General features: G+C 36.1%; 1 protein-coding gene and 2 long non-coding RNA genes across 8 annotated transcripts in view; 2 read left to right on the forward strand and 1 right to left on the reverse strand.

Annotated features, from left to right (window-relative positions):
- Positions 1-24000, forward strand: part of LOC126759875 (uncharacterized) — a 565378-nt gene that overhangs the window by 108903 nt on the left and 432475 nt on the right. The gene's annotated exons all lie outside the window — the stretch shown is intronic.
- LOC126759868 (frequenin-1-like) overlaps positions 1-24000 on the reverse strand; it is a 200869-nt gene that overhangs the window by 23543 nt on the left and 153326 nt on the right. For all 6 annotated transcript variants that reach the window (XM_050475046.1, XM_050475041.1, XM_050475043.1 and 3 more), the window contains one exon: positions 4434-4458. In XM_050475046.1, coding sequence (XP_050331003.1) covers positions 4434-4458 — 25 coding nt within the window. The remainder of the gene's footprint in view (positions 1-4433; positions 4459-24000) is intronic.
- Positions 23498-24000, forward strand: part of LOC126759879 (uncharacterized) — a 3853-nt gene continuing 3350 nt past the window's right edge. Inside the window, exon 1 of the long non-coding RNA XR_007667106.1 lies at positions 23498-23981. This is a non-coding gene — a long non-coding RNA (uncharacterized LOC126759879). The remainder of the gene's footprint in view (positions 23982-24000) is intronic.

Here is a 24000-nt window from a genome sequence, read left to right on the forward strand (position 1 = left end):
GTATTATTTTGTAACAACACTTAGTTATAATTGATTTTAGGTATCAATCAAAAGAAACAAAGAAAAGGTCACTGCACTGGGCATAAAATACCTTTCAAAGGTTCTGTTTTAAACATTAAAAGGAATAAAAGGAATTTTCTTTTTATTTATATTTACAAGTTTACATGACAGCTACATGCTGCAGTGATCCGTACAGAACCATTTGTTCGTAGCGCTGCCTTGAATACAATTATCTGCCAAATTTTGTTAACTAAAAAGTTTTCCATTGAAGGTTTAGTTTAATTGATCAGTTTGTGTAGCAGCTGTATGATATTGTGTTCGATATTGGAGGTGCTTATAAAAAAGCAGCTTCTTAGAGAAAAAATTCAGATCGATATCTCAAACAGCGAGGGATTAGTACGTGTATGTACGGACGGATGTATAGCTACTTTGTAAGTATTTACGGTTTCTTCTGGGAGTTACAAACTTTGTGACAAGCTTAGTATACGGTGTTCAGGTTTTTATACTCCTGCAACATGTTGCTATAGATTATAGTTTCGCTATGGTGTTATATCTTTATATATAAAAAGTACGTGTCGCATTGTTTGTCCGCGATGGACTCCTAAACTACTGAACCGATTTTAGTAAATATTAGCACACTGTGTCCGGGTTGAACCAACTTAGAAGATAGGATAGTAAAAAAAATTCATAAATAAAAAATACAGTGAAAGCTCTATTAAGCGCACAACTCTATTAACTGGACAGAAAGTCTGGTAACCAGACCTTGAGAAAGCAGCCTTAAATTTGTTATTTTTTCAAATGAAATTTGAACATATTAAAAATTAAACCTCAAGTGCAATCCCTTGGATTCTTATACCGACAAAAACGTGTTCCCCTTTATTCATAAATACAATTTTCATTGTATTGAATAGTTTATTATATGAATAATAGTATAATATGTTTACCACAGCAACGCGTGGCCGGATCCACTAGTATGTATATATAAATGGTCAGGATGATGAGACGAGTTGAAATCCGGCTGACTGTCTGTCTGTTCGTCCGTCCGTCTGAGCAAGTTCTAACTTGAGTAGGATTTAAGATGTCTTGGTGAAACTTGGTATGCGTGTTCCTTGGCTAAAACAAGTACGAGTTCATAGCTGGGCATAATCGGATTGTTGCCACGTCCACAAAACGCCATTAGGTACCGAATATGTGGACCCAGGAGCCTATAATTAATTCTTTACCGAAAATATTGGTGTGTCAGATTTGTAATTGAAATTCAGAGAGAATCCTTTCCTGGTAGTAGTTAGTATGTCCGTGTGTCAGAAATGGGTTGAATCGGGTAAATACTTTCCATAGCTCTCGTATACCATAAAGATTTACGAACTTCCGATTGACTTCATACGGGATATACCGACAATATGTGAGATATGTCAATAAAATTCTCTCAATGCGTTTCTTATAACGATGCATGTTTGTGCGTAGAATGATTAAAATCGGGTTAAAACTCGCCCTAGACCATTACCACTAACAGGCCTTATGTACCTGAAGATACACTTCTCTGGCTTTAATTTTTGCAAGACTATGAAAGTTCATTTAAACCCGACCGTAGTTTTTCATTACTTCTGATTTTAATTTTTGACAGTATTTTTTCAGTTATTCAGAAGAGTACAACCAGTTTAGAGTATATGGAAGAAATTCGTAGCATTGATGCATTAAATATAGCGATTTTGGCACTATAGTGAGGTGCCCGTATACTCTCTTGTGCGAATTCACCTCGGTAACTTTGCTGTTGATTTTACGTGAAAAATTTTTTTCACAAGAGAACAGTGCGCAAAGTTAGCGAGTAGAAAAATGGTGAATCGAAGAAAGATTCCTAATCAGAACTTGATTTGAGTTTGCATGATAGATCTTCGAAGAGTGCACGATTGAATTAGAAAATAATCCGTGGCAGGTATCTTGACAATATTTCAACAAGTGAAGAGGATTTCCATACACGCATTTGATGCCTATCGTTTTATATTTTTGGGGTTTCCGAAGTTTAGATATAAAAAAAAATCATGACACACTTAATATACGCTGTTCAGGGTATAAAAGGGCTTACTATAGATTATCGAAATTATTTTCTAATTTTACCATCTTAAGAAAGGAAAAAGAGAAGCTATTACTTGTCATACAAGGTCTGTCACAAAAGAAACATAACTTTTTAAATATAACAGTTTCTGGTGGCGCCACCTATTGGTGGGTATATGAAATAAAAAGTTTGATCTCTTGTTGATATTTCGTAAAAATTTTAAGACAATTGGATAACTACAATCGATCAAAAAGTGACAGCAGCTTTTGGTCATCGGTCGTAAAATGCATTTTGAACAAAGAGCAAATATCAAATTTTGTTTTAAACTTGGGAAAACGTTTACTGAAACATTTCAAATGATGAAAAAAGTTTATGTTGATCAGTGCCTACTCCGTAGTAATGTGCATGAGTGGTTTAAGCGATTTCAAGAAGGTCGTGAGGACCTCTGTGACGATCAGAAGTCGGTCGTCTTCAGAAGTCAAAAATAAAGACAATTCTGATTTGTTTTTACGATTCCGAGGGTATTGTACACCGAGAGTTCGTCCCACCTGGCCAAACGATTAATGCTGTGTTTTGCCTTGGTGTTATGAAGCGTCTTTTGTCACGCATTCGTCGTGCTCGACCACAATACCGTGAGGCAGGGTCCTGGCGTCTGTTGCACGATGATGCGCCGTGTCATCGTTCGACGCTTGTCACTGATTTTTTGACAAAAAACTCCGTATTAACCATTAATCACTCACCCTACTCACCTGATCTGGCACCCTGTGATTTTTACCTATTTGAAAACTTCATTTGCCACTGGACACTGGTTTCAGGACATTTCAGCTATCCAAAAGACGACGACCGATATTCTCCAGAGCATTCCGAAAAATTACCTTAAACACTCATTTGAAATGCTAATTGACTGGGCTAAACGCTGTATCGAAGCACAAGGAAACTACTTTGAATAAAAAAATATAACTTTTGAAAAATATTAATTTTTTGTTGTTTGTTTTAACAGTCCTATTTCTTTTGCGACAGACCTTGTATAATAATGAACTTTCCATATTAATAACATACATTTAGTTACCATTTTATGTTCAAGAATATGGATTTGGGAAACGAATTATGCCGAAAGTTCCTGGAAGTGCTCCGAAGATAACTTTTTACTTTTATTTACATTTGAAACCTTTAAGTGGTTTGTGCAGAATTTATTTCACAATTTTCAACTTTGGGTCAGAAGAATGCGCTAAGAAGATTAAGCGAGTAAATATTGTTCAACATACTTCGGCATTGTTTACAGCAATTTGCCATGGTAATTACACAAATCCGCTGTAAATTCGCGTTTACTTGCGACGACTTGGAAATTTCTTTCGGCACCATAACAACCGATGATGCCAACAGCAAGGCTGGTAATTAAAATTCATTTAATCTACAGAAAATGCCTTTTTCAAACTAATTAAAATTCCATTTGGAATAATTTGCCACAAAAATTTTTCGGTCGTCGCATTTTGAACATCAACAAACGAACTTGCGTGTTCGTGTGTGTTTGTGTGAGTTTAAGTGTGTGCACAAGGATACCGTTAGATAATGTAAGCAGAAAGCCGCATAATCTGCTACTTATGACTAATCCACCTGTTTGCTTCTGCAGAGCAAGCCAAAGCAAGGGAGAGTGGTGAGAAGAGGCAGAGAGGTGAGGAGAGTCATTTACCACACTTTTTCGACAATCAAATTGGGTCTGCGTGGAATGAAGTAAAAAATTGCTGTCATCTTTCATTTAAATAAAATTGTATTTACTTGCTGTGAGGGAGACACACACACACGCACTCATGCGGCTGCGTATGTGTGCGCACGTGTTTTTTAATGCGTTTGAATTGAATTAGACCGTCTGCTTTGGTGCACTAATTCAAGCCGGCAATAAGCAAGCAAGTGGGCGAGAGCTTTTCGGAAGGGCGCTTAACAGGCGGCAGCTGGATGATGATGTTGGTGTGCTTGTGCGTCTGTGGTCGGTAAATTTTCATACAACTTGTGGCATGACAGTAATGTGGTTACTTAGTGCCAGTGGCGGCTTGTTTAATACACCGTAATTGAGTGCACACCTACACACATACATACATACAAACATGGAAGTAAATGTATCCAGAATCTGGGGGAATTTCTTTTTAAATGTTTGCTTTCGTGTTTTGGTATAATTCTTCTTCAATGAAAGCGTGACATTAACTGAGAAACTGCTTGTTCTTTTGACTGCCTGACAATTTCTAAATTTTTCTTTGTTGCTGTTTTTCGCAAATTTTCTTTTCCCTCTTTGAAACTCAATATAGACTTAGTGTGTTTGGTATTTTTTCAAGCTAATTCAATTACTTGCTACAAACGCATTGCCTTTTTATTGTGTCTTACTCACCATTGTCTGATTTCTTTTTCTGTGACTGTAAAGAGACAAGAGAAGATAGTAAAGCAGTTAGTGAAATTCGAAAAATAATAAGTTTATATTTTTCAATATGATTTAGAAAAAGATAGTGTGTGAACTAGCAGACTTTATACATTCTAGATTTTATAAATTTATCATAATTTAAGAGACACAAGTAAAATACATATATTGGGTAGTCGAAAAAGTCGTATTTCGTATTTCTATTCAAACTTCAACTTATTTTTTTATATTTATAATGAACTTTAATGGTCCAAGTATGTACCATTTTGGTCGACCACTTTTCGCCATTTCTCCGCTAGAGACATTATTCCATCAGTGTAAAACTTTTCTGGTTTCTCGGCGAAAAATTGCGACAAGTAATTTTCACAGCCTTCTCTTGAAGCCAACTTTACCCCAATATGTCCGATAGTGAAGGATCTGGGCTTTATGGTGGATGCATCAAAACCTCCCAGCCAAGCTCTCCCCGTTTCATCTCTCTCCCGAGTCATCAAAGATATGTGTGGTCTAGCGTTGTCCTGATGGAAGTCGAAGCCCTTTCTGTTGTTTTGGGCGTTTTTTTCGATTGTTTGCTTCAATCCCATCAGTTGTTGACAATAAAATAAAGAATCAATCTTTTGGTAACCAGCCTTTTTTAAATGCCTCAAAACCGTTTGCTGATTAATGTTAAGTTCCTTAGCGATATCATGGCTGCTTATGTGGCGGTCCTGGTCAATATTTTCCATAATTTCATCGACTTTTTCAACGATAGGTCGACCAGAGCGAGGTGCATCTTTCACATCGAAATTTCCAGAACGGAACGACGAACTGATACAGCATCGTCTCCGTAAACTTCGCAAATTTCATTAGTGGCTTGCGTGCATTCTTCTCTTTTTATACAAAAATTTCAAAATATAGCGACTTTCTCATTATTTTCACAAATTTTTGATCCGCTGGAACTTTTTTTGAACTTCTCTGAATTTAATTTTTTTTAGTTAAATGAATTTTCAAATCTCACCTTTCCAACACTATATAGTATGACACAATGTAATTGGTAGCACTGGAGATATACGACTGCAACGACATCTATTGACAAAATACGAAAAGACTTTTTCGACTACCCAATATTAATTGTAAAAATGAAATGATTTGAAACGAAAATAGATTTTAAGCGGGGAAAAGATCATTAGTTCTGTGAGAAATTAATTAAAATTATATAAAGTTTTTTTTATTATTTTTTTGGTTGATTACTTCTTCTTTAGCCATAATAATTATTAGGTCAATGAAATTTGTACATGTCGCCAGCACAGTTGAACATTATACGAGTACATCCAAAATGGCTCAAGTTTAGTTATAAAATTTGCTTGTAGAGATAAATATTACTCAAAGTAAAACACTAAAGAATATTGGAATAAGGTATGCTATATTTTTTGGTTATTTTTAAAAGTTTCGAAATGGTCAATAGTCCACTTCGATCGTAGAAGAAAGCGAAAGTTCTCAGAGAGGTGAAATTGAGTGTACTACTTTGAATAGAGTTCAACGACGATAATATACATACTTATATGTACAATAGAGCGGATATATCTACTTCATATTTTTCACTTGTAATTTTTTTTTAATGTTCATACATATTTTCTACTCATGATTTGGAGAAATTAAAAAATATTTTTAAATATATATGGTAATAATGCGATTTTTTGCTTTTATCCCGTCTTTACCATTATTTTGATAATTTCTTAATGTTCAAAAAATAAACCGGCATCGGGATGTACCCGCTTTTTAGTTAGGTAGAACTCGTTTCTGCGTTGGCGGCCTTCGGACGCACTTTAAAAAAATTAACATGGTTCTTAGTTCTTTTGTGCCTAGCTTCTTTCTTTCTTTTGGAGTAGAAAAAACGATGCGGTAGAAAAAAACCTTAGTAAAAACGACGTAGAAAAGGGGAAGTAGAAATTTTGGAGTATAAATAATGACCCACTACCAAATTTTCTTTTAGAAGGTATTTGTGAGCTAAGGAATGTTTTGACCCATCTTATCCAGTTTTGGTATTACGACATATCATTATCAAAAATGGATGCTTTCTGAATTTCATTAGAAGCATAGCATTATAGATTGACCAATATATAAGGAATAAATTCAAGCGGATGTTGGAAGATCCGTATATTTGGTATATTTCATTGATATATTTGAACTAGGAGCGGTATTGTCTTGATTTATTATTTTTAGACAATAGGATCCACTGTTATAAGCAAGAGATTGTTTCTGAATTTCATTGAGATTTTTTACACATTGGCCGAAAAATGCGGTATAAAGTCAGAAGTCAGAAGTTCGAAAATATTTATATTTGGTATAAGGGGGCTAAGGGAAGTACTGACCCGATAATACCCCTTTTTGGCACAAGTCATCACAAAAATATTCTCCCAGCACTTCAATACTCGGACTGACATACTGGCCGATATGTTTGGTAAAAAATCAGTTATGTGCACTGGGGTCCCCTTTTTGGATGCCTGTGTCCGTGAAAAGTTATAGTCTGACTTAGACAATTTTTGAGCGTAAAGTAAAACAGCTTGAGGACACTATTTGTGAAAAGCTTAATTCTTATAACTTCATTAACTTTTGATTTGTATACTGTAAAGCGTAAAAACCAGATGGATTTTAAAGTTGTGACCTGTGGGAAGTAGGCGTTGACGCCAACCGGACTATGAAATCTATTGAATTTAGTTGAACTTGCCGTAGTAGGTACGGCGATATGTGATTTCACCAAAAAGGTGGGAGTAATATATAAAATCTTTTTTGGGAAATGTTCTGCTGATCTTTCTTAACAACTTTGCCTAAGAGACTATGGATCTAAAACAGAAGTTTTTTTAATGATTTTAAAGATGTGTTCGTCAGTTGCAATTAATATCATATAAAAAATGTTGCGTTAACGATAAACCGAACAGAGAGTCTCTTGTTTTAGCCACGGAAGTTTTTCTGAAAAATGTCATATTTTTTTGTTTACGCCTATCCAACCCGTTATAGTGGCAAATCTATCAATAATTTCATTGAGAACACTTATTTTATATTTTTCTAACTCAACACTCATCATCATCAACTTCTTATTTCAGCTTATTTTCACTAATAATAATCCTTCTAAAAGGAAACCACTTCACAGAATTGCGGTTGAATAAGACAATAATTTTATAGGCAAAATAAAAACTGTCCTCAATTACGTTAAGTAATAAAAAGCAAAAATGAAATTCCGTATCTTAAAATAACTCAATTCCTTCAAAATTTTCAGCTGTTGATTACCTAATTGAAGGACACTCGTCAGTAGCATTACATAATAAATAAATAAATAAGCAATGCGAACACTTGTACGGATATGACTTCCTACTGAAAGGAAAAGAAAATCAAAACACTTGAGCCACGAGCGAACAATTTCGACTTTAAAGTGTTGCCTTTGTGTAGTTGCTTTTGTGGAGGAGTCAATTCAATTCGCGTATACAGTCACTCATACTCGTACAATGAGCTTGCATGCCTTGGTGTGTGGGGAAAATTGCTTGAGTGCTCAATTCATGGCGTCATTGTTATTAAATTGCTACTCAGGTGTCTATAGCTTTACAGTTAAAAGTGTTTATGCAAGCGTGTGTCATGTGTTTTGTGATTGTTCTGCTATCAATTTGGTATGCAAAGCTATTTGCATTTTGTAAATGGCAAAATAAAGCCATTGGCGGCTGATATGCAGAGGAGGGCTTATAAAATAGCCATATATATTGCTTATGTATGAATAGCTGTATGTCAATAGGTATTTTACTATATGGTCTTAAAATGGCAGTACAGTACTTATATTTCTTGCTTAATGTCAAAATATAAAAATATTATTATTTGGAGAGAAAAATTGCAATATTTCATTTCCATTTATTTTATGCAATCAATATTTTATTTTTAAATACTTATAATAATTTTAAAAATTACATTAAAGAAGTAATCAACATCATAATAACTTTTTATAAATGCATAAAATTACATATAATTTTTGATATGAGAAATAAGAACTTACGAATTTCATATTCAATTTGCTTTTCTTTCATATGATATAGCGCCAATAAAATCATAAAAAAGAAAAGGCAAATAAAAAATTTTTATTTAAAAAAATTTCTCATTGGACCACCCATACTTTTGGCGTCATATGCGTATGTATGTATATCATATATGACTATGACTGTGGGCAAAAAATAGTAAGCCTTTTTAATTTTAATTTCGCGTTATACTCCTTCGTGGAAATATTTTTTTCTAGGTTGGTATGACTGTCAGTAATATCTGTGTCACATGTCACTTCAAAACAATCATTAGCATTTATTATACGCTTGTCCTTCTGAAGTACATGAAGTGCATTCGGCGACTTTTACGATGAGTGAAATTTTTTAACAAAGAAGTTCCATTTATTTTGTGTGCGGAATAAAATTTCTGTTGTCGAAACATTCAGAATGTTGAAAAAGGCCTACGGTGATAATTGCTTAACGCGAGCAAGTCTTTATTTAAAGACGATTGTGAACGCGTTCATGACGAACCACGTCCAGGACGATTAATAGTCAGATATCTTACCGGTATCGTTGCAATATCGGAAGGATCATTAAAAACTATTTTCAAAGATCATTTGAGCTTAAGAAAGTTGAAACTAATTTTTTTCGAAGACCTGCGTGGCTTTAATGTCTTTAGAATGATGGTTTCCAACTAAAACACGATCAATCGGCCAAATATCGTGGCAAATGTGAGCCGAAGCCGAAAAAACTACGTCAAAGCGGTTCAAAAATCAAAGTTATGTTGGCAGTTTTCTTCGATTATCGAGGTGTGGTGCATTCCCAATTTTTTCCGGCTGGCCAAACAGTCAATACTATTTGTTAACATGGAAGCTATTCGTAAAAAAATAACTGATTTTGGACGATCTTCACGAAATTAGCCTTGGAGTGATTTACGACTTGGATTGGATTCTTCATACCATCGATAAACTATGTTCCTTTATGGAGCTTTATGAAAAATTAAATTAAGTTTACTGGTGAACTGTTGCTGAGTTAATCCACGTCGGAAGTTATAAAAAATCAATCTAATATTAAAAGATGTAATCAAATTAACTTTTTAATAAATGTTAAAAAATGATATATGTTATAGGTCACCTAAAATACAAAGCAGCGTATTATCAAAAAATTCGAAAATCAGATATATAATCATTTTATCAAAATTAAAGTGGTCTCTATTACATCGTTTTTCCTTCGCCTGTAAAAGTGATGTTACGTTATTTTGCATTTTAGATTAGGTGACGATATGTCACCAGCTTGAGAAAATAGCTCACCCACCACCGCATTAAAAAAAAAAAAAATTATTGTAGGAAGAACTAAAACATATCCTATAAAGAATTGTATCGATAGTATTTTGGTTTACGAGCGAACGAGTTCTGCGCTCCATTAATCTAATTTTTTGAGTTTTGGCACAATTATGGTAAACCTATGTATATAGAATATTCGAAATCTGTAAATTATTACTAATTCACGAAACATCTGGTTATGTTTAGACACGAGTTTTTTGTGAATCTTTTTTTTGGTTTTTTTTTACCATTTTATCAGGTTTTCGGTTTTTCCTCGAAGAATTTTCGAAATTTTTTACACATTTAATTTTTTTTGGAATTTTCGAATATTCAAAAATAGTATGTCTAGTCATAATTGGAGTTATAAACTTTAAATAAAAAAGTTTCTTAGTTTTAAGCTTTTTCTGAGGGTCGAATTTATCGATAAAAAGTTTGTGCATATATCATGTGTTTTTTTCGCAATGAAGGGAGGAGCTACCCGTTAATGGTGGTCTAAAACTCTGCTGACTCCTACACATGTCGGAAAAAAAAATGATGAGATGTTTTGAATTTTTTACATAATTCTTATGTTTTTGGGTGTGCTACTTCGGAAAAGAGTTTCATTTTTTTCATAGAACATCACATTTTCTGACATTGTAGATACCTAGGCTAAACAAGTTGTCAACTCAATGTAAAATATGAAAGAAAACAAAAACAAACAAGAAAGCTTATCTTTTTATCTAAAATATATTCTTTAGAAGGTACGAAACTCATTTGTTTGTCACAGCAAGACTCCGTTTGGTACAATTTTGCTTGTAGGAAGAGGAGGCATCCGAAAGGTCTCACTGAAGCGTTCAACAGTAATTTGCCATCATTGCGACTCTCCATCTTCCCTGGTATATTATTCCATATTCTTAATATCTTGGTGAAATCGTTCAAATTGCTTATTATTTATAGCTCCTAAACTTTCTGGAAACTAATCCAGGTTGAAATAAAGGAAATGTACTTTTAAAATCATTTGGCAATTTGAAGCTTGAAATGTTTTAACATTATTTTGACAATTTTTTTGTGGTTAGGGCCTTTGTTATTACCTTAAAATTTCTTTATGACCTCCTCTTTGAGGATCCGTCATGATTGTGATGAACTGTCGGTTAGCCTATGAGCTAAGTATTTTTATTGTAGACCTTTGTTTTCGTCAACTTATCCATATTTGGAGCATATACTGGTATTTCAGCATTTCTACCTATTCTACTATGCTATGAAAATCATTTTGTATGGTGATGTAGAAACAGAACGATCTCATGTTGTTGTTCTCATCCTTAAAAACAAATAATGGCCTTAGACATTTTCTGCTTAGCTTTAAAAGAAGTGTCGCCTCGGCACAGTTTTGATTGTTTTATAAATAGTCTGATATATTATCAAACACCTTAACTAAAATAAAAAAAAACAAGCACTCACGAAATGCCATTCATGTAATGAATTTTCAAATTCGTTACATTTAAAATCAATCGTTAAAAAAGCAACAAAAAAAATGCTATCAAAACCGCATACTACATTGCTATGTGTTCGACAAACTTTACTGCAAACCACAAATACACAAGCGATAATAGAAACCGCATCACTGTTGGGTAAATAAATACACAAGTTACGCACTGCGTATACGCAACTCCAGTTAAGTGCCATTTATCACCAAGCCCAGTGAAGCGTCTGTGCCAAACGAAATGAATGATAAATAAACGCATTCAAATGGAAATGAATTCGAAAAAAAAAACAACTCACACACAAACTCAAACTCAAGCCATAATGAAATCGTCATTAATCCATTGCCGTCACACACAGTAGGAAGAAGCGGACAATGAAATCCGATAAGAAGATTTTGTGTGAGCTTCTTTTGACTCGAGCTGCTTTTTATTGCGTGGCTACAAAGTTGGTAAAAAGTGATGGCATGAATGACTGGGAAGTGAAAACTTTTCGACTGTCAGTTCATTGAAATCATGCATTTGCGAACAGGTGACACGACAAACACCAGCAAAAATGCTTTGGGTGCGGTTATTGGCACTCCCACAGATAGATATGAAAAGAAATTCTTTGCTGTTAATGTGCCTACAATCAAACATGCGTTGGGGAGCTTTTAAGTATTTTCTTGTGTCTATTTTTGCCTTTGCTGCTTTTAAGGTCTTAATTCATAGTCATTTTGGGAGCATCAACATGCTTCAGCTATTCATGGCCGAAACTTATTGCGAAGGTTATGGGTGCTTCTGTAAATAGTAATATGGCACAGTGTTGTTTGTTATACAGCAAAATGTTGAATATGTAGGTAAGACAAAATTTTTTGTTGTGCGATTTTCAGCTGAAAATATGCATGGAATTTTTTTTGTAGTTTTTTGTATCGATTTATTAGTATACACGCTTCTCGTCCTCTTTTCATGTCAGGCAAATTTGATCTCCATTCAAAACTCGAGATAAAATCTTCATAAAATTATTATTTTTTAATAGAGTGGCTTTACCGTGGCACCATATTCACCTGATTTAGCTCCATGTGACTCCTTGTAACTCAAAGAACCGCTCCGAGGGAACCGTTTTGAGTTAATTGAAGACATCAAAACAAATTCGACGCGAGAGCTGAGATCGACTGACATAAACAGCTGCTATAAACACACTGGTTTACAGATTGCGCTAATTTTTGGCATCATAATTAAGAACAATTGTACAAACCTAGTACACAAATTTACCTGTCTTCCATATAAGCGGGAGATTTAAATGAAGAATTTCCGATACATTCTGGACAGGGTGTATATGTATGTACTATATATATAGCTGCTATAATAAATTGATCTGTGAGGGGTATTTAAGCTTTAGGACTGACTAAGTAGACATATTTTCACTTTACCTGGCTGGAATTAAAAATAGAACCTACCAATTTCGTCGATAACAAGGGTCATTCTTCAGCTTATGAATATAACTATCCCTGACTTATAGTGTTTAAGATATTTGTATATAAAGTACATAAATTCGCCAGTTTTAATTAGCAATTTTTAAATTTTTATTCGGATGAGAATCCTCCCCTTTAAATATCTGTAATGAGAGGCATTTTAAGATAATCCACAAGTTTTTGTTTCTACCCAATACCACAGATTTTCGAAATCCTATAGAATGAAACTTAAATTCGGAACGCAATATTGCCTTTCCTTCAAGAAAAAAGCATGATAAGGATGAGGTGAATAGAGAAAAAGGGATAAATATCTGTACAGATGGGTCCAAACTAGATAATCGAGTGAGTGCTGGTGGCTTTTCAGCTAAATTAGACACCAAAATCGTGTTTTAACTAGCACACCACAACAGTGTCTTTCAATCGGAGATCACAGCAAATTAAAAAACGCTTCTTGTTTTGACAAGTTGTGCTTACAACAAGAAATATATTTATATGCATATATAAATAGTCGAGCGGCTACCGAAAGTAAGATAGAATAGGTTAGATGACTGATGATCGTACGTGGACTGGTATTTGTAGTACTTTGTGAAACCATAGAAAAAATGTCCTGTGTTCAGACTTACAGATTGGCAATTTTAACACCCGCCAGTTCCGGCGGACGTCCGAAGGTTTAAGTCTTGCGCTCCCAAGTGTTTAAGTCTTGACTTCCCAAGCGCGGGACAGTGTTGAGTTGTATCTACCTAATCTTCTTCCAAACAACTTCTGTAGGCGGCTGGTAAGGTTCCCAATCTTAAAGCATGTACACCAATACAACATTGACCTGTTAAAAGCCTCACAACTAGGGAGAGGCTAGCCTTACTGAGATGAAAGATCGCTAGATCTCCTGCGATCAATCTTTGGCCAGAAGGCTTTTGTGACATCAGTTTTGCATTTACCTGCGGTTCCTCTATGGTCCGGCACCCTTAACAGTATTATCACAAAGACACTTGATGCTATTGATACCAACCCTGAACGTCTGTTAATAAGTTCAAGGCTAGTATCGCCGGTGTGCTATCTGAGTGAATGGTCACTTCCCTAAAGGAGGCCGCTCTGGAGCAACAAATCTACTGCTACCTTAATGCCTGCAACCTGGAAGACACTGTAATAGTCAGGAAGTCTGAAACTGGAGTTGTTAGAGAGCTCCTGTCAGTAAACCCCTCCACCAACCTTTCCCCCAAGCTTCGACCCATCCGTAAAGAACATCACTGCCCCTCTCCTCCAACAGCATCTTCCCACCGGTAGCTGCCTCGTCGGTATATGGGCAGAGAAGGAACCGCCAGAGTTTGGTTTGGTGACTCCATGACATGATCTAGTATGTAGTCAAAGTGTGTGAGGAAATCCGAGTGTGCAGATACACGTTCTTTTAAGAACCCTTCCGGCGATGTCCACGGGCATTATGTTCAAAATGGCGTTAAGTTCAATGGTTGGAGTGGACTTTAGTGCGCCACACATGCTGATGAGCGCAGCCCATTGGGCGCTCTCGAGTTTCCTTGTAAGTGTGTTCTTTTCTAAATTTTTCTACTGAACCTGCCACCACATAAAGACTAACTATAGAACATAACTGCCGAAAGTCCGCCATTTTGTTATTTCATAAATAGTACCCAAATACTAAGTGGACATGGGTGCTTTAGAAGCTACCTCTACAGATTCCAGCGCGACATTAATCTGAATTGTCCGACGTGTCCAAAGTACCCTGACTCTGAGCATGTATTATTTTATTGTCCTTACTTTTTAAGTTCAAGGGAAAAACTTAAAACAACATTCGGTGGTAGCTTTACGGTGGAGAATTTTACGACACTCAAGTGTCAGTCCACTGAGAACTGGAAAGCTGTCAGCGAAGCGGCAGCCTCAATCATGACAAAACTGAGACTCCGTTAGTCTGCGCCATAGAGGAGACTCATGTGTCTTTATAAAATTAGGGTTGCCACATACCGAAATATAAAAGGTGACCTTATTATATTGTATGAAGTTAAAATCAAAATAGCATAACTTAAAAGCGGGGTTCGAAATTTTACCACATTGATCCCATGACTGACACTGCTGTAGCAGATGTCAATCTCCTTTTGGCTGTACCTCTTTTTGACTGACTTAAGCAATAATTTCCAATGACTCCAAGGCAAGCAACACATTCGTTAAAATTTACATACAAATTACAAAAATAAAAGAAACCACAAAAAACATTCAGAAATGTGTTACCAAAAGACATTACCAAAAAAGTTATTATTTTCACTGACACGCGACAACCAGACATTTGTATGTATGTGTACATGCATATGCATGAATTTGTACGAGCATCCTGCAGCGAAGTCACATAAAATTCCTCTACAACCCATTAAGTTGTACGCTGTCCGTTCTACACATTAAAATAGACAGAAACATATGTATGCGCATACAAGTTTTTTTGTCTCCCACTGGTTGATATAAATGTTTACCTTTATTTGCATAGAAATGTTGGCAATAAAATGTTTTGGTCTTATTGCGTTGCCAGTTTAATAGACACGGTGGCGTTATGTCACAAATATTCTGCTACATGAAATTTCAACATTTCACTCCATTCAATTGCAGTCATGTTCGCATTCCACTAGAAATGTTTTTCTGTTTTTGTCTCTCAATTGTATGAAAACCATGCGGAGATCGCTAGCGATAGTGCTGTGGGTGTGCATCGAATATGGGCTAATAGACGTGGCACATGTGAAATGAAATTTATGCATATTGTTTTCAAAAAGTATAATATATGAAGTGTTCATAAAGGTGTAGATTTTTATAAGAATCGGTGCTTTGATAAGCACTTCTGCGTAAAGCGAAATTCATTCCAATTTATGACGTCTAGAAAATAGTCATGCTTTTGATGGGATTCGTAGTGTTGAGACTGGCGATAAAATATAAAGGAGGAACAGTTTTTTGATAGTAGTAGAAATTTTTTGATATTTCGAGGCATAAAAAACTGCTTTTAAGAACTCACAAGAAAGAAGTGCTTAGAGCCTAATTACGGTTCAAGTACGGCGTCTAGTGATGTTTATTTCGGTTTATTCTATAAAGATGATTTGATTTCAAATTTTGTTTAATACTTATTTGTATTTAAATAGTTAAAGCTGTAGGTTAGGTTAGGTCATAAACCAAACCAAACTAAAAATCACTGGATTTCACTCTCAGTCTGACAAACACCGGGAAGTGTTTGAGAAAATGACAAAATGATTCCACCTTGCCTTCCTCCATACAACTTTATTAAAGAATATCGTCAAAATAGTTAGTCCCGCCGCGTTTGTACCTATTGGAGAGTATCCAGTCACCTACAATTGCGACGAGATTGTCTTTTGATTAGTGAAAATAGTTCGGAAAACCTGTTATCGTTCACTTTAGTAGGACCTCGTAGTCGAACAAAATCTGCTTATTGCCCCGCGCTTTCCGAGCTCACTTGTAATTGGACAAAATTTGAGGTTAGACGTCATCTAAGCTCTGAAGTTTCAGGCTCATTGCCGCAGAACCAACAATTTGCGCAAGAAGATAGAATCATTCCATTCAGCCTTACTGCTAATGTTAACCTTGAACTTCTTAATGGAGTTTACTCTTTTGGTAATGCTGTCCCTTTGGGAGAAGAGCCAATGGTATTTCACCAAGATTACTAGGCGGAGTGGTGTGAGTTCAAGCATCATTTCAAGTACTTCGGTCATGTGCGAATGGCATCCAAGGCACAGATGTATGCAAGTCGTTGCAGCTTCGATAGTTGAAACCCAACCGAAGTCTGCGATGCTTTTGCGGCCCAAGTCACCGTCCCATACGGCAGCACGATCATGGTGTATAACCACCTGACAATCCTTGGCTTGCAGCCACTGGATTTACCAGCTAATCGATTGCACACCATTAGTGATTTTATAGAGTTGACTACGTTCAAGTCAACATGATGTTTCCACCGCAGAGTGGAAGCCAGCATGAGACCAAGTCATTTGAACATATTAGTCGTCTGTACCTCTCTGCCTCCAAGGGTTAGGTTCCTGAGGCCGGATAGGGACCAATGTCTCATAAATGAGGAGATGGTCTTCTTCGAATGGTTGATATTCAGTTCAATCCCTTGCACCATTCCTTAGTCAGGTATAAACCAGTTTATCCTTTGTAGTAAATCGCAGAGAGTGTCCTCGAATTTGCCTCCAGCTATAATAATAATCTCATCCGCATATTTATTGACAGCGGATCCCTTTGTTAGGCCACCCATACAAGTCTGATATTGACAAAGCTTGAAGTTATTCATAATAAGAGCATACACTCCTTGACATTATTTCGCATGAAACCGCCAGAAAAAATATAGAAATGTAGCAAAAAGTGTAACGGCGATGATCGAAAAATTACCATTAGCGTGTTCAATGTTACCAACCGAGCTATTCAAATACCGGCCGAGCTATTCAAACACGGCGGCGAAGAACTGATAAGGAGCATGCATCAGCTTCTTTGCAAAATATGGTCGAACGAAAGCATGCCCAACGATTGGAATTTAAGTGTGCTCTGCCCAATCCACAAGAAGGGAGACCCCACAATCTGCGCCAACTACGACGACAACTGATGAGTCGACGTTGCGAGTTTTCGAGAGAAAAGTTTTGCGAAAGATTTATGGTCCTTTGCGCGTTGGCCACGGCGAATATCGCATTCGTTGGAACGATGAGCTGTACGAGATATACGATGTACCAGCATTGACATAGTTCAGCGAATTAAAAGACAGCGGATACGCTGGCTAGGTCATGTTGTCCGAATGGACGAAAACATTCCAGCTCTGAAAGTATTCGACAAAGTACCCGCCGGAGGAAGCAGAGGAAGAGGAAGACCTCCACTGCGTTGGAAGGACCAGGTGGAGAAGGACCTGGCTTCGCTTGGAATATCCAATTGGCGCCACCAAGCGAAAAGAAGAAACGACTGGCGCGCTGTTGTTAACTCGGCTATAATCGCGTAAGCGGTGTCTACGCCAATAAAGAAGAAGAAGAGCATACCAAAGTGCCAGCAAGATACTGGTAAATTTGTGCCGTTTAGAAAATAATTAAATCGAAAAACAGAATACTAGCCTAAAGTTGCTAATATGAAGATTCTGAGAGACTCAGCTAAGTGATACTTCTCAAGCGAAGATAAAGGTAATACTTTCCTTATTCCTATCTAGTCTTCTGGATGGAATTATTTTAAGGATTATATTTGAGCACCCGAAAATGGCACAAAGGTCTTGAGGTACATATCTGTGCGTCCCATTGCTGAAATAGTCGAAAGAAGCCATTTTAATGTTCATGAAATAATTAAGCGTTTCAAAATCAAAGTTGAATGTAATAGCTTCCTGAAATGAAAGTCTTCATATAAAATATTAGTTGGCTCTACTAGAATATTTTACAATACTGATATAATTTGTATGTTTTGTTTTTATACTTTGGAATTGAAATAAAAGAGTAGTTGCAAAATGCTTTACCTTTTTTCCAACTCCTTTGGTTAAATTATTTTTCAGAAGGAACATTTTTTTCTAAGGAGTCCGACTTTGGCATGGAGCCACTGTATATATGTATGTACGTAATTCTGGCTTCTCTATGTAAGTCGTAGTTGTAAGCGCTATGCAAGCTCTGATCGTACTGACCGAAATTAGCCTGGTTAGGCTGTACTTATATATTTTTATACCCTGAACAGGGTATATTAAATTTGTCACGAAGTTTGTAACACCGAGAAGGAATCGTCGGAGACCCTATAAAGTATACATATAAATGATCAGTATGTCGAGCTGAGTTGATTTAGCCATGTCCGTCCTGTCTGTCTGTCTGTCTGTATATATACGAACTAGTCCCTCAGTTTTTAAGATATCGTTTTAAAATTTTGCAAACGTCATTTTCTCTTCAAGAAGCTGCTCATTTGTCGGAATGGCCGATATCGGACCACTATAACATATAGCTGCCATACAAACTGAACGATCGGAATCAAATGCTTGTATGGAAAACTTTCACATTTGACAAGATATATTAACGAAATTTGATATATGTTATTTTCTAAGGCAACAATGTAATCTCCGAAGAAATTGATCAGATCGGTTAACTATAGCATATATGTAGCTTCCATACAAACTGAACACCTAGTTACTAACAGAAATGCACCTGTGAAAGGTATTTAGCTTCGGTTTTCTTGTTTTTTTTTTTGCTTTTCGCTGACCATCGCGGCTAATTGGTTTGGCGAGCAAAGTCGACCTTCCATTTATTTCAAAGGGAACATTTAAATAGACAATTGCAACTACCCAATTTAATAATTTTAATTGAAATCTGAATTTTGTCTTAGAAATGCTTTGTATAGTAAAATATAATTTTAGGATTCCATTTTTCTTCTTCTGCAAAACATCTTTTCCTTCTTCATTAATATAAACACTTGAGTTCAGGTATGCAATTTTTCAATTCTTCGTACCTTCATAAGCGTTGCCTACATTTAGGCATTTTGTTACCCCTTAGTTCTCAGTCTAACAAGCTAGCAATTTATTAAATATTTTCTTAATTTTTTAGTGACTTTATTGCTTAGCATTTAATGAGTTTATTATTTTTTAAGCCAAAAATTCTATTTTCATTTAACGGGTTACGTGGGTTTAAGAGTTTCAAAAAATCATTTTTTATCTTATTAAATTCTACAATACCTCTAGAAGATTGTCCTAAATTTTCAAGTTGATCCGAGTAATGGTGTCGGAGGCACAGCTTTTAAAACTTGTGCGCTCGAGGCTAGCTAGGCTAAGAGCGCCGAGAGTTTTTCTCGAAACTGTGTTTTTGAAGTCGGTTGGCAAGATTTCTCGAGAACTACTCAACCGATCTTCATGAAATTTTACAAAGACCTTGAGATACAAATCTTAAAGACTTGGACGAAGGATTTTTTTTTATTACAACAATTTGAAAAAAATGTCACGAAATTTTCACTGAAATTTAAATTGTTTTATAAAAATGTCTACCAAAAATCCAATTTTTAGTTGTTTTTCCTTCGTCCAAGCTCTAAGTTAAGGTTTTATCTAGAACACCTATTTATTCACTCTTGATGATCCTGCGCGAGTTATACTGCCAACGCGAGAGCATCTTTTTCCGAGGGGTCACCGTGAATGGGCGTCGGCAATGACCGAGTTTAAAACACTTTTCCAAAAATTTCGGAATTCTGTGTTAATAGTGTATGTTTGTAACAATAAATGCTAATAAACTATTTCATTTATTATATGAGAAAAAAATTGTCGAAAAAATACTGTTTTTTACTCGAGGAAAGCTATGTAAACCTTTATTTAAAGTTTAAAGGTAGAAAAGCCCTCAAGTATTGAAGTAGAGGAACTGAATATTCCAGAAAAATACTCGCATTCAGTGTGGGAAATATTTCGACTTTCGGTTTTGTAAATATTTAGATGAACCATTGTAAGGAGACCTCATTGTGTATGGTTCTAGTTCGGAAGTTCACCTACTAAACAAAAAAGTTGAAGAAAAACTGTACTTGATGACGAGTTCCCGGACATCATCAAGGACTGAAATGCTAAGTTGGTATATGTGGTGAAATGAGCACCGAAATCAGTGAATGCAGTGGACGCCCAAAATAGGTTGTTATCGACGAAAACATCAAAAAAGTCCACATAATAATTTTGGATGGCCGTAAAGTGAAGTTGTTCCGAGATAGCAGACACTCCAAAGATATCAACTGAACGTGTACATCATATCATTCACGAATATTTGGGTATGATAAAGCGAGGGTACCGCCCGAGTTCACTTTTGACCAAAAACAACGACGAGTTGATGATTCAGCCTTTAGAAATATTTTGGCCGAAAAACAACGACGAGAAGCCAATAAAGGCCATAAGAAAAATTTTGTGAAATCAGTTTTGATAAAAATCCCTCTTGATGCTGTGCGCCATCTATCGTGATATTGAGACAACTATAGGCATTGTTGGGACCAGAATGTGGGCAAAAAATAGTAAGATTTTTTAATTTCAATTTCGTGAAAATCATTCGTCGAAATATTTTTTTTTTTTGCATTGATATGCCTGTCAGTGACATCTGTGCCAAATTGTACATCAAAATAATCATTAGTGGTTAGTATACGCTTATCTTTCTGAAGTACAGAAAGTGCATTCGGCGATTTTTACGATTAGTGAGATTATTCAACAAAAAGGTTCCATTAAATTTTATGCGCAGAAACAAATTTCTGGTGTCAAAAAGTTAAGAATGTTGAAATAGGTTGAAAAAGTTATTGAAAGAGGGTCGAAAACGCGTTGACGACGAACCACGTCCAGGATGGCCATCAGCATCAACTGATGATGAACACGTCAATAAAATAAAGGAATTGGTGTTTGAGAATCGACGGTTAGCAGTCAGAGATCTTCCTAGTTTAGTTGGAATATCGGAAGGATCAGTGAAAACCATTTGGAATAATCATTTGAGCCTAAGAAATTTGAAAGCACAATTGGTTCCAAACTCAATAAATCTTTTCGAAAAGCAGCATCGCGTTAACGTCTGTGAAACAATGATTTCCCACTACCAGCATGTCATGAAACATATGAATTAATACTGGTGATGAGTATTGGATCTATGCCTCCGACCCAGAAACAGGCGATTGGAAAAACCGTTAATACAAGCATATTGGGGCCAAGAGGGATTTTTTTGAGAGGGACGACATAAATTTTGAAATTTTTTTTTTGGAAAAACTGGGCATTTTGTAGCCCGGTTGAAACGCAAGAAGCCTTTTGACCTAGCAAGAGAACAGTAGCAGATAATGTATTTCTTTAACATTTAGTAAAATAGAACATCTAAGGAAGGGCTAAGTTCGGGTGCAATCAAACATTTTACACTCTTGCAACTTACAAGAATCAACGAGAGGTTCAGTATCTAAGCAATTTTATACATACTTATATACATGCACTGACCGACAAATTCCGCACAATATTTATTAGAAAAACGAAAATTATTATAAATATTATATGGGAGTTGGGGCAGTATCGACCCAATTTTATCTATTAACTATTATCATGCCCCATATTAAAAAAAGGCTCCCTGGGTTTCCAATCATATGGAGTACAGTCAGCCGGATGTTCGAAAATCCTTTACTATTTGGATACTATGAATCGTTAAAATAACCCATTACTTGAGACAACTTTGAGCAAAATAATTTAGGAATTTATTTGAAGCCTTCCCACTAATCAAAAAGGTAATGATTATTATTTTTCCCACAAATAACCTTTAAGCTTACCAAAACCCCTTCTCGAACTCCAAACTTTGTGTCTGCCAATGAAAGCAATTAAAGTTGCGTGAAATTTTTTATTACATTAGCATGTGTATGGCTAGCTTAATTAAACGTAGCATATTTATGCTATGAAAAGAGGAGCAAATATACAAACTTTAATTGCACACAAGCATACACACAAACATACTCGCAACAATTAATTCAATAAGGGAAAATGTAACTGCTGAACAAAGTTTGCCTCACATTTGAATATGTCAATCCATACACACACACACACACACACACACACCGAGAGCAAGTCACGTGTATTCGTGTGTGTTTGATTCAATTAAATCCACAAACGCAGACATTTTGCAAATGAGCATAATTTCATCGGCAAAAGTTAATTTGCTGACTGACCAACAAAGAGGAGTGTACTTATTTTCAGTTTAGCAATAATCAGCAGTCAAGCCTTCAAGTTGTGCCACAAATGAGACGACAGGGCTCGTGCCCGCGGCATGGCAATAAAGTTTCGCAGCAGGATAATTAATTTTCGCTTGTGGAATCGTAGAACAGCAATTGGCGTAGTCGATCGGCAATATGCGGACACGCGAAGTGCGTGTGCCTACGATTTGGCATAAATAGGGGGAGTGTGGAGCGGATGTAAACAGCAACGACATCTGTGCTCTAATATTTGTTGCTGTAATTATTTTTATATAGTGTTATTTTTTATGAGTTTGACTAATTACTAAGCAGACTAAATAACCGCGCCTTTAGTTCTGCTCTCTCCAGTTTGGACAAAGAAGCGAAGCAAATTGGTCTCACGTGATTGTTGACAGTCATAACTTCGAAGTCGTAGATAATTTAGTCTATTTTGGAACCATTATTAACACCAACAACAATGTCAGCCTGGAAATCCAACGCAGGATAACTCTTGTCAACAGGTGCTACTTCGGATTAAGTAGGCAACTGAGAAGTAAAGTCCTCTCCCGTCCGAGCAAAGACCAAATTCTACAAGTCATTCATTATGCCGTCCTGCTTTATGGCACCATGACAACATGTGATGAGTCGACATGACGGGTTTTCGAGAGAAAGGTTCTGCGAAAGATTTATCACATCCGATGGAGTGATGAGCTGAGCTTCTAGTAACCTTTTGATCAAAATTCATTGGTACTGATTCCAAGTTAAACGAAATTATCTACGACTTCGAAGTTATGACTGTCAACAGTGACGTAGGAGCCTAGTCGCGAGTGCGACGACTGTTTGTATAATGACAGGGATATTTCGCTCTCATTCACTACTGGTCCCATTTGGCTCGCTTCTTTGTCCAACCTGGAGAACTAATGGCGAGATTGTTATGCCAATGATATCGATGTAGAGATGACCCTGTGAAGAGTGTCATAACTTCAGAGCAGTCGAAGTTAACTTGTTTTCTGTTATATGTTCTTTTTGCTGAAGTTTAATCATAAATTAAAAAATATGCAGCTCTTTTCGTTCGCATATTCTCATGCGGATGCTGCGGCTTAGGTTAATTGTTTTATTTATATGTACTTATGTTTGTAAGTAAAGCCGAAATTAATTAAAAGTCAGAAATTAATTGGTGGAATCCCCAGGTGGCTGAGTTGGCAGCATTTTTGGCTGGTAACAACAGCAAATGCAACATAACCTCACTTTTCGTATTTGTCTTTGTTCTAGTAAGTTATGGTTGTTGCCACAATCAACGTAAAATGTAAAATTTTCATGATGTAGCACCTGTCACAATTATTTATGTCTTTCGCAACTAAACGAAAATGAGATATTTCGGAAGTCCTTTTAATTACACGCCTCTACAGTTCATTACGTGACATCATTGTTTCCTAATCTGATTAAAATTGTCTGCATTCATTAAATCTGCCACTGAATTATAAATAGTATATTTATTAAACGTCTTTTTAGACGCACTGTTGTGGCTTTAAAGACTCACTGTTGTGGCTATGAGAAAACGATGCAATGTAGTTGGTTTCCCGAACGTCGGTGGATGCCCACGACTGTTAATAAACGCGGAGACTCACCAAAGCGGATAAAAACACTGAAGGTGGTTGCAATCGCCACAAATA

This window comes from Bactrocera neohumeralis, chromosome 5 (assembly GCF_024586455.1).
Source record: "Bactrocera neohumeralis isolate Rockhampton chromosome 5, APGP_CSIRO_Bneo_wtdbg2-racon-allhic-juicebox.fasta_v2, whole genome shotgun sequence".
NCBI lineage: Eukaryota > Metazoa > Arthropoda > Insecta > Diptera > Tephritidae > Bactrocera > Bactrocera neohumeralis.